The sequence below is a fragment of the Falco peregrinus genome, chromosome 8 (genome assembly GCF_023634155.1).
Source record: "Falco peregrinus isolate bFalPer1 chromosome 8, bFalPer1.pri, whole genome shotgun sequence".
Lineage (NCBI taxonomy): Eukaryota > Metazoa > Chordata > Aves > Falconiformes > Falconidae > Falco > Falco peregrinus.
In genome coordinates, this window is record NC_073728.1 from 43,993,055 (window position 1) to 44,008,721 (window position 15,667).

General features: G+C 42.0%; 1 protein-coding gene across 1 annotated transcript; it reads left to right on the plus strand.

Annotated features, from left to right (window-relative positions):
* The first annotated feature begins 6,606 nt into the window (after nt 1-6,606).
* On the plus strand, nt 6,607-15,359 carry DAPL1 (death associated protein like 1). Its single transcript, XM_055812880.1, has 4 exons — nt 6,607-6,744; nt 10,895-10,982; nt 13,474-13,537; nt 15,086-15,359. The coding sequence occupies exons 1-4, from the start codon at nt 6,687-6,689 to the stop codon at nt 15,203-15,205; spliced, it is 330 nt and encodes a 109-aa protein (XP_055668855.1). The 5' UTR covers nt 6,607-6,686; the 3' UTR covers nt 15,206-15,359.
* Nucleotides 15,360-15,667: the final 308 nt, after the last annotated feature.

Genomic DNA, 15,667 nt, shown 5'->3' on the forward strand with positions numbered 1-15,667 from the left:
ATAGCACAGGGATGTTTTAGTTATCGCTGAGTGGTGCTTGCACAGCCTCAAGGGCTTTTCTGCCCCTCACCCCTCCCCACCAGCAAGCTGGCTGGGGGGCACAAGGAGCTGGGGGGGACACAGCTGGGACAGCTGACCCCAACTGACCCAAGGGATTGTTAAAGGAAAAATTCACACTGACGCGGGTACCACTAGACTTGCTTTAATCACAACTCAGAGTTGGGCCACCACGTCAGTGAGTGGCAGAGAGCAAATGGATACAGCACAGTTTATATACACTTATCAAATTGTTAGTCAATGTCCAAAGTTTATAGAAGTTTCCTTTGGTCTTGCCAGTTCTGCGAATCCATCACCTGACCCTGTCCCAGTTGATTCATCTATTCGGTTCCAGTCTCTGCCTCGGTTCCAAGCTCCTCCTCGGATCATCATCTTTCTTCCTGCTTTAACTCACACACTCCTTCAAGCACGCTTAGTCTTCGAACAAGCAATTCCTATTCACAGATACTGATTTTTCCTAAAAACACCTGCGTTTCTGAGAGTACCTGTGTACACAAATTAATCATCTGTTGTTTCTCTGTTCTCCCACTGATTAACCTGACAAAGTTTTAAACCAGCCTTGGATTAGGGCTATACAAGGGACAAGGCCTGGTTCTGTCATTTAGCAGCTTCAACACTTTAAATTTCTTAATTTAAAATACATTTTCTTTAACAATTCCTTCCTTTTGTTTTTTCATTGCATACCTGCAATACTTTAATAGCTAACATATTTATTTCCAAGTTCTTTCATGTAATTTTGCTACTAAGACAGTCACACATGTCACACAACATTGCATTAATACAATCACAGACACAACTATAAAAATCACAACAGTTATTATAATGATCAGTTTCTTTAGCCATGTTGACAGGTTAGGGAACCAAGATGTTAATTCTTTGATACCAATATGCATGGTTTCTCAAATCCAAAAAAGAATTTTGCAAATACAATAAACATTGGGTTACCTGTTCATCTCCATGCAACAAACTTGTCTTCAATCGGACATAAGTTCCCAGTACTGCTATAATCCTTCCAAAAATAATTTCTGCCGGAGAAACTCCAGTTGGCTACCTGGGAGTATTTCCTATATCCCATAAAACTAAATTTAAAGCTTCAGGCCATTTTAACCCAGTCTGTTTACAAACTTTGACTAATTTCTCTTTGAGAGTTCTATTCATCCTCTCTACCTGGTCCTGAGGATTCTGGATGACAGGGAGTATGCAATTGTGATGGAATTCCTAATGAATGATAAATTTTTACTAATACAGCTGCAGAAAAGTGAGCTCCCCTGTCAGAATCAGTTACCTGGAACTCCATATCTAGGAATAATTTCCTTCAAGAGAGCTTTAGTAACTGCTTTTGGGTCATTTTTCCAAGTAGGGAAAGCTTCCACCCACACTAACAATTGATCAACAACAAGTAGGTATGTGAGCCCCATTACTTCAGGCATTTCGGCATAATCAGCCTGAAGATTTTGAAAAGGATATGTCGCTGGAGGTCACTTTCCCAGCAGTGTCTTCATTCTTAAAGAGGCAGATTCTTTACACAGTCAACAGCTTTCCCAAATTCTTTTAGCTGCTGCATAAATTCCAGGCACTGCCCACAATAGTTGGATTTTGAGAGCAATGTTTTCTGGTCCTCCATGAGATCTATCATGTTGACAGTGAGTGATAGGTAGTAAATACCTCTTTGGAAGTAGCGGTTTACTTCCTAATAGCCACTGTCCATCACATTATTGTGCTCCCAATTTCTCCCAAGTTTGTCTGTCTTCTGCAGGTAGATCTTCGTAGAGATGAGTTACATCTGGGAGTTCAGCCTTATCCTGTTCAGTCAGAATCAGAGTCATTGCTCAAATCACTTGCCGTGCAGCAGCTTTTGCTGCGTGATCAGCCAAAGCATTTCCTTGAGATGTACTGTCTCAGGGGTTAGTATAAGCCTTTACATAAATCACTGCCGATTCTGTGGGCAGTTGGATGACCTCTAACAATTCTTTAATTAAAGTTCTCTGTGCTATGGTCTTACCTGAGGAGGTAAGAAACCCACGCTTCTTCCATAGCATACCTGTAGCATGACAAACTCCAAATTCATACTGAGAATCCGTGTAAAGGTTAACTCGTGGTCCAAGTGCATATTTTGCAGCCTCAGTGAGAGCAACAATTTCTGCACCTTGTGCGCCTAGATTGGGAGATAAAGGTCCAGCCAATAAAACTTTATTTTTTGTGGTAACTGCATATCCAGTACAGTGCCAGCCATCTTCATAGTGTGATGGTTCATCTGTAAAAAGACTTGAATCTGGATTATCTAAAGGTTGATCTGTTAAATCGTCTCACGGCTTACTCGTTGTGCTTCCCACTTGTTCACAATTGTGACCATCTTTTTCTCCCTCTGTAGGCAGTGGCATTAAGGTAGCTGGATGAAGGTTATTACATCTTTCAAGTTTCACATTGTCTGCAGGTAAAAGCACTACTTCATATCTATGTGCCTTTTGTGGAGAAAGCGCTTTTTTCTGCATATTGTTTCAAAAGTATTTCTACTTCATGGGGTACACATATTGTTGCAGGGGTCCCAGGACAGTAGCCCATGTTCTTTCCACTACTTGGCAGCAGTTGCTATAGCCCGTATACAAAGTGGAGTTCTTTTAATTACTGGATCTAGAGTACAAGAATAAGCTGTTGTAGACAAAGTTGTAATTTGGATCTCTATCCTATGCACCTGTGTACACAAATTGATCATCTGTTGTTTCTCTGTTCTCCCACTGATTAACTTGACTAAGTTTTAAACCAGCCTTGGGTTAGGGCTATACAAGGGACGAGGCCTGGTTCTGCCACTTAGCAGCTTCAGCACTCTAAATTTCTTAATTCAAAATACATTTTCTTTAGCAGGATATTCCATACTGTATGACATCATGGCTCAGCATATAAAGCTGTGGGAAGAAGAAGGAAAGGGGGGTGGGGTGGGGATGTTCAAAGTGATGGTGTTTGCCTTCCCAAGTCACCGTTACACTGCTGCCCTGGAGATGGCTGAATACCAGCCTGCCGATGGGAAGTGGTGAATGACTTCCTTGTTTTGCTCTGCTTGTGTCTGTAGCTTTCGCTTTACCTATTAAACTGTCTTTTATCTCAGCCCATGAGTCTTCTGTTACTCTTTCCATCCTCTTCCCCATCCCACCACAGGGAGAGCGAGTGTGTGGGCTTAGTTGCCAGCTGGGGTTAAACCACGACAGTAAGAAACCTCAAAAAGGCTTTTAAAGATTTACAGTTTTTAGTGAAATTATGTATGTGCTTGTGTATAACATGACTTTCAAAAAAATCACTGAAAAGCTGTAGAGGTTTATCTTTATTTTCTGGATGCTTCATTTTTAAATGTTTCGCTAACTGAGGTCTTTATACTATCATTAGCTATTATATCAGGGTACAACACACAATTAGGATGAGGTTCTTCATTACTGATAGCAGATGTAAATCCGTATTTCAGCTTTTTGATAATTTAATTTTTTTTTGGCTGATTTCTCCTCAGATCTCATTAGATCATCACTGCTTTTACCGTGTAACGTGGCTGATGAGCTCGTACTAGGAGTAGATGAAGTGTCAGCTCTGCCATTTTCTTGTTGTTCACTTGTGCTTGCATCATCGCCTTCAACCGGTGGATTCTTTGCAGGAATCTTTTTGACCACTTGATCATTTTGCAAGCGTTATTTTAGTGACACCTAGATAATATAATCCATAAATCCACTCGACCAGGCAGACACAAACTGCAATACATCACAATCCACCGAAAGTGGGCACACAAACAAGGGCACTGCTGTGAACACCTCTGCACTGTGAACAGCTGCCCTGCCTCCAGGAGACATTGTTACCATCCATGGCACAGGGTCATCTCACATACAGACCAAGTGAGGGAATCAGTGTCAAGTTGTATATTAAATACTAGTAAAGCATAATTTTTTAAAAATAGAATAAACAGAAGTTCTAAAATTATCTTTTATGCACACCAGCAGATCAGTCCTGCACACCCCAGGGCTGCACACACCTCACTTGGGAGACCACCACCCTAGACAATGGATGAGCAATGACTAGTCTGTTACCAACTTGTTTCCAAGTCAACTGGGTGATTTCTTTTATAATAAACTAACTTGATCTTCCAAATGTCTTGTTTAAGATGGCAAAGTTCAGCCTTCATTCTCCAAGGGATTTGGAAAACCTATTTTTACAATATTAATGTGGCTTCACCCAGCAGCTTTGTTCATGCCCTTTCTTGGAACTTCTGCCTTTACTGTTCATGCCATTTCCCTGCTGTATTTATGACACGCTAGTTCATTAACATGTAAGTTATTGCATCTTAAACAAAAATGCAATTTCACTAAGGTATAGGCAGCAGGAGCAGAATAACTCTTCAAGAGAAAGATCTTCTAATGTAAATTGTATCAGTAATGCAGTAGTAATAGGAGATGGTAAAATCATAAAATAATGCAGAAGGAGGTACTGCGAGGTATTTTTAATGTTTTCGATTTTTTAGCAGGTTCTTAGGAAAAATGGAAGGGAGGATCATTTTGATAACTGACAATAAACTAGGGCTTGTGTTAGCATGCAATGAACAGAAGACAAATTGGTCATGATGATACATCAAGGCTTAAAAATGGATAGTAAAAATTTTTTTTTTAATTGCCTTTGTTGTGTAAAACAAACATATGTTCAAGTCATGGGTATTTTTTTTAAAAAAAAGGCATGTGAGTGTCAACATTTTAATTCTATCTCAAGCAGTTATTCATGATTGAAGAGGGTAAGATTTACCTCACTAAATCAAGTTCTACAGTCTTTTGCTTGAAATAAAAAATCACCACATAATTCTTAAAAGGTCTAGCTGTAGCCTTACTGCTAAATGGCTTGCATAAAACTGGGGAGAAAGTTGACTAAAAAAATAATCTCCTGTCATCTCTGTAAAGCTTCTGTATTTCACTGTGGCTTCTGCCAACAAATAAGGATCAGCTGTAAGGGTAAAGTTTTCCCTCAAATATTTGTGCATCTCCTGATCGGTGGAACATAAAGCCTTCAAGCCTTCCCTTGGAGAGCAAAAAGAATTTAGAAGCTTTCTCCCCAGACACTGGTCATGGAAACCTAGCAGACAAATGCACAGTCACATACATCCACACATCAGTATGGGGGTTGTTCACAACTATTATATTAGACATCAGACTTACAATTTGGACCACAGACTTATAGTTGAACTTCGTGTCATTGACAGTTAAAGCCAAGTTCTGCTGCAGCACCACTCAAAAACTCGCAGAGAAATTGATGACCTGGTGTTGTCCCCAAAGAGAATGGTTTCTTCAGTCAGGATACAAGGTCACACACAACTTTACACTAACTTCACTATTTTCATTAGAAGCACTTAGCAGGTGCAGCTGAACAGCAGAGTGAAACACATACGTATGAAACACATATTATCACTTAGCAAGAACACAGATGCTGTAATATGACACCTGGTATAATAAATGACATTTTCTTTCTGTACCACTTAAGTCAGCGTTAACTGCACTGACTAAACCAGACTTTTCCTTGACCTGCATACATGTTAGGGCATGTTTCCATGGAATACACAGCCCGAGTGACTGGCTCTGGTTCTGAGGGGATGTGCACTCTGGATGAGATGTCCCAAAGCACTGAGATTCTCTGCTGTCTGCCAGGGGGTGAACTCCTGCTAGAGTCCTTCCGTCAGCTGCAGTAGTAGCAGCTGAGGTACCTCTCTACCAGAAATGGATTTTCGCCAAGTTTAGAGCACCGAACTGTATCTGCAGTCTCTAGTCCTCTGTCAAATGTGGCCCAGAGCAGCCGAGGGGGGTGTCAAAAGTTCTCAGTAACAGGAAGGAGTACATCAAAACACACGAGCTGAATGTGTAAGTTTGGATTCTGTAGGAAACTCAGCTAAAAAATCTAGCAAATCAACAAGAGCAACAATACCATTCTGAAAGCAATAAAAAACTTGACAAGTGAGAAAAATTCTAAGTGAAATACCATAGAAAATAAAGTAGGCTGAAGAAAACTTTAACGTCTACAGCAGTAATTTAAGAAGTTTATGATGAGCAACCATGACAAAGAAAAAGGCATAAAGACAGGGCGACCTGGATGAGAGCTGACTAAGGTGATGGAGGTTTCTACCAGAGGGAGACGGGACAGCAGTCAGTCTGACACTAACTCCTCGCGTAGTTGACTGTCTTCCCTCAGTCACTCCCTCCCTTTCGCCGGACTGACGCGATGCCCTCACGCTGCAGCGCCGCAGCCCGGTTTCTCAGCGCTGCTCCTCGGCCCGCTGCTGCAGGCAGCGCAACACCCCTCTGGCTGCCTGCCACCGCCCCGCAGCCACCTCCCACCGCCCCGCAGCCACCGCCCCGCAGCCACCGCCCCGCAGCCACCGCCCCGCAGCCACCTCCCACCGCCCCGCAGCCACCGCCCCGCAGCCACCGCCCCGCAGCCACCTCCCACCGCCCCGCAGCCACCGCCCCGCAGCCACCTCCCACCGCCCCGCAGCCACCGCCCCGCAGCCACCTCCCACCGCCCCGCAGCCACCGCCCCTCAGCCGCCGCCCGCACGGGAGCCGCGCCCACGCCCCGCCGCCGTGCCCGGGCGCTGCTCCGCGACTCCCTCGGCCCGCCATGGTGCGAAGAAAGCGCGTTTCGCCGTTCCCGTCGCTGGGCCGGTGCCCTCCCGCAGGTAGGGGCTGAGGCCGCCCCGGGCTCCCGGCGCGGGGAGGCGTGCGCGGCCGCCGCACTCCTGACCGCGGAAAGGGCGCCCCCCGGCCGCGGGGCCCGCGGCGGGCAGAGGGGAGCCGGCTGCTGCCCCGCCGTGCGGCGGCGGCTCTCTGAGGGGGCGCGGCTGCCGCGATCCGCCGCCCTCCGCAAGCACGGCCTCCTGGTAGCGCCTGGCGCCCGCCGGGTCACCGGGCCGGGCCGCGCTGCCCCGCCGCAGCCGGCGTCCCCGCACCCGCGGGCACCTGCGTCGCCCCGCGCCGGGCCTGAGGGACCGTGGGGCGGCGCCGGCGCCGGGGGCTCGGCGGGGCTGCTCCCGGAGGCCGGCCCTGCCGCGGGGGGAGCTGCTGGAGCGGCCGGGAGACCTGCGCTCGCCCAGGTGTAGGCGTGGAAAGGAGCGCGTCGTGCTCGGCCAGAGCCACCGCGCCTCACGCTGCGCCCGCGCCATTGAATTTAAACTTGACTTCGGGCCTGATAGAGCAGGGTGGTGTGAGGTTCTGCTGCTGTCTTAATCAGAAATGCGTTACCAGTAGGGAGAGAATTAGGCATCAGTGTTCTAATTAATTTTTTTCCTTTTATTTTTACTGTTGCAGTCTTCCTCACCTCCTATCCTGACATGAAAAACTTTCCCACCCTGCGCTCTCTGGGAGTTCTTTACCTGACTAAAGCATGCCTTTGAGTCCAGGCTGACGAGCACCCAGCACTGCTCTACACTAACCACTGCTCTACATCGTAAGGATGTGATCCTTAGTATTTAAATGCATGTCTAGGTTTGTTGGAGAGTTTATAAAGGCATACAGAGGGTAACCAGCTCCTGTGCTTGCCTGTCTGTCGGCGGTGTGGAGCTGGTGCCTCAGAGCTCACAGCTAGCGGAGGTACTTGGTTTCCCTCCCGCCCATACCAGGTGCGCATGCAGAGCTGCCATACGCTGCGCCTGCGGAGCTGCTGTGCAGCTGCTGCCTAGTCCAAGCCAGTTCAGGGGTGTTGTCCCCCAGGTTCATTAGGAGCCTCAGGAACGCCAGGCATAATTTACGTGTCTCATCACACCTCTAAAATCTGGTTGGCTTTCTTGAAAGTATAATATTTTTTTTTTTGAGCATGCTTTTACGTGAATTTGTGAAGTACGTGAAGTAGTTTTTTCACCTTTGCTTGTCTCTAGTCCTTACCTGGATTTTTTCGTCACTGTGTGGCCGGGACAGGTGAATTGCACCTGAAAGGGCCTTTAAACCACTGCAGTGACCTAGTGTGGGTACTGGATTTTCTTAATTTGCACGACAGTAAACTGTGTCTTGGTAAGGCTTATCTGGCCCTGCAGTGGAGGTCTCTGGCAGAGGAGTGGGGTGGCAGGAATAAGTAGTTTCAGTTGTGCACTTGGTGGACAAAGTGGGTTGAAGATGGGCACCTTTATTCTGACCACAGTATTCACAAGTGACCTAGGGACTCAGGAGAGCTCAGTGCCTTTGTTTTACGTTTGGGTTTTGGTTTATTTGGTTGTTTGGTGTTTTTTGGAGGGGAGGGAAGAAGGGGGGTGATCCTCCTTCCTTCCTTTCTTTAAAAATATATGGTGGTTTAAATATGGAAGTTAGTAAAGATTTTGGCCCTTAGTTCTCAACTGTTCAATTACATGGCTTACAGGGCACTTACCAAAATCCCAAAACTGAACTCTGTACTGAAATTTTGATATCTGTCTTGCTTGCTTTATTTCAAGGCAATTTGCAAAACATTTTTCTGGTGCCTTCCAGGAGCATCCATGTTTAACTCTTACACTGCCATGGATGTGTATGAGCAGGTTTGACCGCTGCTAATAGCAGCTGTTTTCAGGACAGTGGAAAGATTGAGATAAGTTTGCATTATTTCTAATCATTATACATAACTTTCTTCTGTGGGCTTGTTGAAAGTAGATACTATTCCTGATTGGCCACTTAAATGTTTAAATATCTATTCCCATTTGGGGTATCTCTCTCCTCTCGCGCCCCCCCCCCCCCCCCCCAACACTCCCTTGTGCTTTTTCTAAAGCTTCATAGTGTTAAAACGTTGTTGCTTCCCTGTGCATCTGGATCTTTTCACCCTGCTAAATTAAAAAACATGAAAAACACTTGCATCTAGAAATCACCAATCCTGCACATGTGTGCTTAGTGAAGGTCCCAAACCAAAAGTCATGGATCCAGGTTCAGTTATGTTTTTTTATCTACATCCAAACTTTTAGCTGAGTTCCCATTTGCAGTTTGACTCTTAAGAAGCCAAAAAATCTAAGCACCTAACAAGCTGTAGAAGAATTCTTGGGATAATTAGCATTGGTGTTTTGATGAATGTTTTATAGAGGGAACATGATGTCAAGAAAACATCAGTCTAAGACCTTGAAATATTCCATGAGTTTTTGTGGTTTGTGTCTTTTTTTTTCCCCCTTTCTTTCTTTCTTTTTTTTTTCTCATTCTTACCTAAAGATGCCTCTCATGTTATCTCTCGCATTCAAAGACAAGGGTTTCACACCTTGTGAGCTGAGGGTATTTAGAATCTTGGTTCTCTTTACTGGTAGATAATTGGAAATGGTTGACACTTCCATTTCAGAGGAGACTTTTCATTTTGCAGGTAGACTCCCAGAATAATTCGGTTTAGTCTATTTAGTCTGTATTTGCAGCTGTATTTGTCTGTATTTGCAGCTATAAGGTGGCTAGGGGATTCATTTGCTGCTTATACAGCAGTGTAATTAACTGTATGTATGTAATTTTGAAAAGAAAATCCAAGTCTAGTTGCAGAAATCCAGCACTGTAAGGCTGCTTTGGATATGTCTGAAGGAGAATTCTTATTTGTTAAACTAAACCTGCAACCAGGAGGTACAAGGTGAGTAGTCAGATTTGGTAGAAAATGGGAGTTGCTTACAGATGGACACATCAGCTTCCCTGAAATGGCCAAATACATGTCTCGTGCTATTTAATGGAGTAATTCTTTAAACTTTTTTCTCCGTTCCCTATTCACTTCTGCCCCCAAATATTTGAGCTTGGAAACTCCAGTCTTGATTATTCATGATAAGAGTAAGAACCTTGCTGTAAGGCAACACAACTTCTTCAAACTGAGAAATGCATACCAAGTTTATTCTTTCTTACTCCCACAATTTTGAAACTTAAAGTACCCTAATGAAGAAAGTATTTCTTTTAACAAGATGTTTTAGATAACTTTATATGTTCTTTGTTCAGAACTGAATTTTCTGACATGTCTCAGAACTTAAATTGTTATTGTTAGGTTGTCTGTAGCTTAATTAGTGCTAATTGGTTTTGTGATTGGCAGATATCTTAACAAAATATAATTAAACATGTTGGGACACAAGTACAAGATAAGTATGCAGCTGGTTCTTATCTGCATTATTAGGTTTATTCTAGAATACCTTATGTAATGAATTTGTCTGTGAAGATCATAATTTGTGTTCTGCTAGCATCGGATCTTTCCCACAGAACAATGCAGCTCTCAAAAGAACATGGAAAAGGGCTCAAATACAATATACTTTCTGCTGTCAGGACATTGACTAAAAAGCACATGATGAAAGCTTAAAGCTAAGCCAGTTCTGAAGGTTATAATTATAATAATCAAAGCTGATCACCAATAGGACAGTTGCACCCATCCATGGGACGTGGTTTAGTGGTAGACTTGGCAGTGTCGCTCTTTTAGGCTTTTCCAGCTTAAATGATTCTATGATGAAACCTTTATTGCTGATAGTGGCATTGTTAAAAAATGTGAAAGTGTGTAGAGGCTTGTTTGGTTTGGTTTTTTTTAATTTTAAATGGAAACTATACATCTGAGATTTAGGGGGGAAGAATGCGTATTAACATACTAAGGTGTTAAGATTTAATACAGTTAGCAGTTACCAAACCCGCTCTGACATCTTGATTATAGGATTTGGAAGTTCATTTGAGTATGCCATGACATAGAAGTTCAAAGTCTTTGTTGGGTCTTATTTCTGTGTATGTGTGTGTTTAGAAGTGAAGCGTGGAGTCAAATACTGAAAGATGATTTCTTGTCAACAATTATCTGGGGTGTATTTTTTCCTTCTCTAAGTATCCATGATGTAGTATGTAATTCTGTAGATACGCTTTTACATAAATTGCATTTTCTTCTTGCAGTCAAAGCCGGAGGTATGAGAGTTTCTAAAAAGCAAGTAAATGGACCTGTTGAGAAAAATACTAAACTTCCAGGAAAAGAAAAAACAAGGTATTCCACTGCAGGGCTTGTTCCCCCCCTGCCCCGTAGTTAAAGTTCATAGGTATTGGGCCGAAGGTTGAAAGCAAAGAGAACTCCATCTCTCAAGAGTTGCATTCTTAAAATAATTTGTGCAATTTATAGATAAAAGTCAACTTTGAGATAATAATTGACTTTAAAAAAAACAACCAACCAACCACAAAGGAAAAAAACACCCCACTGTGCCACCCCCCCCCCAAAAAAAAAAAACCCCAACCCTAAGGACAGTGCCTTGTGGTGAAAGACAAAGGCTGAATCCCTTCTCTATCACCATGTGTTATGGAACAGAAGTTAAAACGTGTTGCCTACCTGTACCTAATAAAGGTCAAACAGTTCCAGTGAAATAAAAATTAATTTTAGGCTGTCCTAATTCTGAATTTAAACTCGCACCTTCCCACCCGCCCCGCTCCCCGCAGAGGCTACTGTCTCCTATATAGGCTATATCTCCCATTTCAATCTGAAATCTAATTTGGCTTTTTCTGTTTTTTACTTCATAATGTTACTCAAGCTATTTTGCCCCAAAGTGAAAGCATGCTTCTACTTTTGAATAAGGTAGCAGTGACTAGTTGAAGTGGTCATCAAAACAGGTATTTTCTTCACAGCTTTTTCAAATGAAGACTGTTTTTCTAAAATATATGCACTTTTCTTAGATATCACATAACAAAAAGTTAAGTTGACCAATACAAGGATAAGAGGGTAAACATCTAATGACTTGTGGTGTTCCTCAGATTGCATTACAGTCCAAATCCTAAATGGAACACAGTGCATAAATAGGATTTAAACACTCAGGTGTTTGCTTCTATTGCAATTCTAAACTTTCTCAGTGGCCACCGAGTTCAGATGCTCTTATCTCACCACATACCTTCTTTTTTGCACAAAAAGTTCCCTTTAAGAGCCTGCAATTTTTGGGGGGCCTATCTAGAACTGCATAGTTATTGCAGAGTACCTCACACCTGTCATAACTGCTGTAACAAAATTTTGTTCAAAGGAGCCTGATCCGGTGATTTGCTCTTGGAACAAATCTGCTGTGTCCTGATAGCTGTGACCTTGCTCAGCAAAGAAGTAGTGTACATATTCTCCTCCATATGGTGAATAGGGTATTTGTGAGGAAACGGGAAGCCTGAATTTTAGCCGATTGTCAGTTAAAATTGGTACATATCTTGCTGTGTCACTTGCCTTTACCAGTGAGCTAGATGCTTCCTACTGAAGGCTCATAGGAAAAAGACTTCACAGAAGAGACTTGAGACTTGTGGGGATAGGACAAAATGTGATGATTGAAGTACTGTGAGGAGGCGCATCTAAAATTCCACTCAGCATTGTAACTCCTGTGCGTTTAGTGCCTTTATCCCTCTTGTCAGTGTTGAAAGTAACAAAGTTACTGAAGTTGCTGTGTAATACATGGCATAATAGAATGTAATGTATCATGTTAGTAACTAGATCTCTGCCTGACAGTTTTCTGACAACCTCACTAGTTAACAGAAACTATTCAAAGTTTGGGGTGTTCTTGGGTTTTTGTTGTTGTTCTTTAATAACTTATGTGTGTGTGCATGTGTTTTTCTGGAGTTAGAAGGTTTTTCTTTTCATTGATTGCCAGTTATTTGGGTGTAACTTTGCTGCTGTCTTCCATAGTCATAGTTATCTGATCACATAAACAGACCTTGAGTAACTTACATTTGTCAGTGTGGCAAGTTGTATTGACTAGTAAATTGAAATTTCAGTAGGAAATGTGTTTTGCCCGTTCCACAGAATCATTAACTTAACGGAAGCACTATCTACTTTTTCAAGAGTCACATTAAAAGGTACCTGGTTCCATGTGTAAGGGTAATAAGGATTTTTTCCAACTCCATTTTAAGATACAGAGGTGTCACTGCAAATAATGGTATCATCAGAAGAATGTGCAATCCACGATTCTTCCTGTTGCTGAACTAAATTATTTGATATCCACAGTTTATTTGTGGAATACTGGTAGCATGGCTGTTATTCACTGGAATATGAAGATGTTCATGAGATAATCTTGCACAAAAAGTTCTTGCTTGACAAATTGCTTCTGTCAAGAGAGATGCTCCCCGAAAGCAGAGACTCCCATTTTTTTTGTGGGTCGAGATCAGGATCAAGAAAATTACAAAGGCAAATTTTGTAGCTCTGGATATCAGTGCTCAGGTTCTGTGAAGCTGCTCCACAGCGTGCAAAAAAAAAAAAAAAAATCCCTTTTGAGATATTTAAGGATATTTTATATGTGCATTTTCGTATATCTAAATAAACAGCCTGCAACACAGATTTTTGCATTGTTCTATTCTGAGGTAGCATACCTTTTCTTAGTGTCATATGTTTTTAAATGTGATTAAAGGATTTAGCTCCAAAACCTGAATTTCTATTACAAAATGTTTTGTATTGTCTGGAAAATGAAAGTGGCAAGTGTGTCTGTGAGATGGAAATGCTAATTTTTTTTTCTTTTCCTATATAGTGCTATTGCCAGTTTTTCAAAAACTCGGAACATGAGTGTCTTGCTAGCAGGAGTGCTAAGCAAAGTAAGTATGTCTGGAAGAACAAGATGCATGTTTATCAGGGCTTCTCCATACAGCTAACCATAAAAAAAAAAATTAAAAAGTGCATATTCTTGAAACTGCTGTCATCTGACATTTGTAGGTTTGTCACCTACCACTAAATATTATTAAGGTAATCTCTTTCTTTAGTGGTAGTTGCTAAAATGCTAGATAGCTGAAAAGTAACTAGCCTTTCTTCCTTATTCTGTGGTGTTTGATTCCATTCCTATTTAACACTAGGTAGCCCCAGGGTAGTTATGTGTACCTGTTAAAGTGCAGCAAGATAGTAAGATGTGCCCTTTTTTTAAAGTGACATATTGGCTTTTATTTATTGGAATGTGGGGAACAACTACCAGTGACATAGTAAGTTTGTGGCAGAGCTGGGATTACAAGCCAGAACAAAACCTAGCTGTCAGTTCTTCATCCTACTGTGGAAATAGATTTACCTTCTGTAAGGGTCCAACTTAGAGAAGTGAAAAGATAGCTTCTTGAAGGAGGTGGGCAGTGTCACTAGCAAGTGTGCCATGGATACTGAGATGGTAAGCTAATGTCGAACAGCTTTAAGTGATCCCCAAGACAACAGGCACAGCACATTCCACTGATGGCGCAAATGCAGCTGTTTCACCTGAGGCCTGGCATTAGTCAGGTATCTTCTTGACTTCTCACCTGGAAACACTACAAGATCATTTAAAATTCTGTGTTACAAAACTGTTGATAGACCCTTCTGTTCATCGATATGCTTGTAACTGTTGTCCAGTATCTCTTGCTAGGCTGTTGATGTACTCTTACACCTGTACTGTGCTAGAGCTGATTTAACAAGCAGCTTTTTAATTTTCATGCTAATGTGAAGATCTCATCTATTTTTCATACACTTGCAGTCTTTAGATTCTGAAGCATACAGGAGTTCCTCTTCCATAGAGCTTGGTAAAACATCAGTTGCATCATTTCAACATAAGATTTTATTAACACATGTGTTTATAGCTTTAGTATGTAGATCTCAAATTTCTGCTTAGGCTTGTTTGTAAAGGAGAGCAGGTACAACTTATCCCGTTTCTCTTCCGCTTGTCCCCATCTCCTCGGTTCTGACCTACCATTTCCTTCTCCTGTTAGTTTCCAAAATCTCATATGTGAAGCATCCTCAGTAGATTAGAAAGTGTTATTTAGATGCTGTAATGATGATTATTTGAATCTGGGAGAATAAGTATTTGAAGCAACTTGCTGTTAACTCTGGCATACCGATTGTTTGCTCTGCTTTCCTTTTCTTGACAGCTCATTCTATGAACTACTAAAAAAGGGAGGGGCGGGGGGAATCAATGGTTCACTGAAGGTAATCAGGCCAATACCACTTTGAAAACAGAAATTGTAATTAAATGTACAGAGTCACTGTGGGTTTTAGGTCTTGATCGTTTGAACTTTTAGGGGGTTAGGTTTTACTACTGTTTTTAAACTATTTTTATATGACGGAATTTAGGAAGAGAATAGCAGAAAAGCTGTATCCTATCACAATTTATTTCCCCTCCTTTAATGTTACAGATGAGCCACAAAATTAATGCAGCAGCATTACAAGTGGCTCACCAAAAGCCACAGCCTGCCCTGGAGAAGCTCATACTGCCTAAAAGAATGTACGTTATTCAACAGCCACGGAAATGTTAAGATACGTAATAAAATACTCATGTTTACTTAAAAGTGAGTTTCTGTTCTGAATAGCACTTAGCATACTGTGGTAAAATGATCAAAAGCTGTGTGCCTTGTATCTTACTGTATTTCTGTAACTGACAATAAAATACAAGGAGATTTACTAAATGTACTCAGGATTTATTAAAATACTATGGCTTCTGTCTAACCTGGTTTTACTAGTGTAATTACTCAATGCCAAGAACTCTTTAACAGCTTCGCTTACTGTGTGAATTTTGACTGAAGTACTGGAAACAGTCAGCCCTCTTTTTTTTTTTTAATGTTTTTTTATTTAATGATAACAAAGCTGAAGTGAACATGATCCTAAGAAAGCAGGTCACAACTGAAAGGCATGGGGTTTTGTTTTAATTTAGGTGTAGGTGTTCCATGCTGAATGTATGCCTTAGGCTTCTTCATAATAAGAAACTTCAGAAAGTCCTG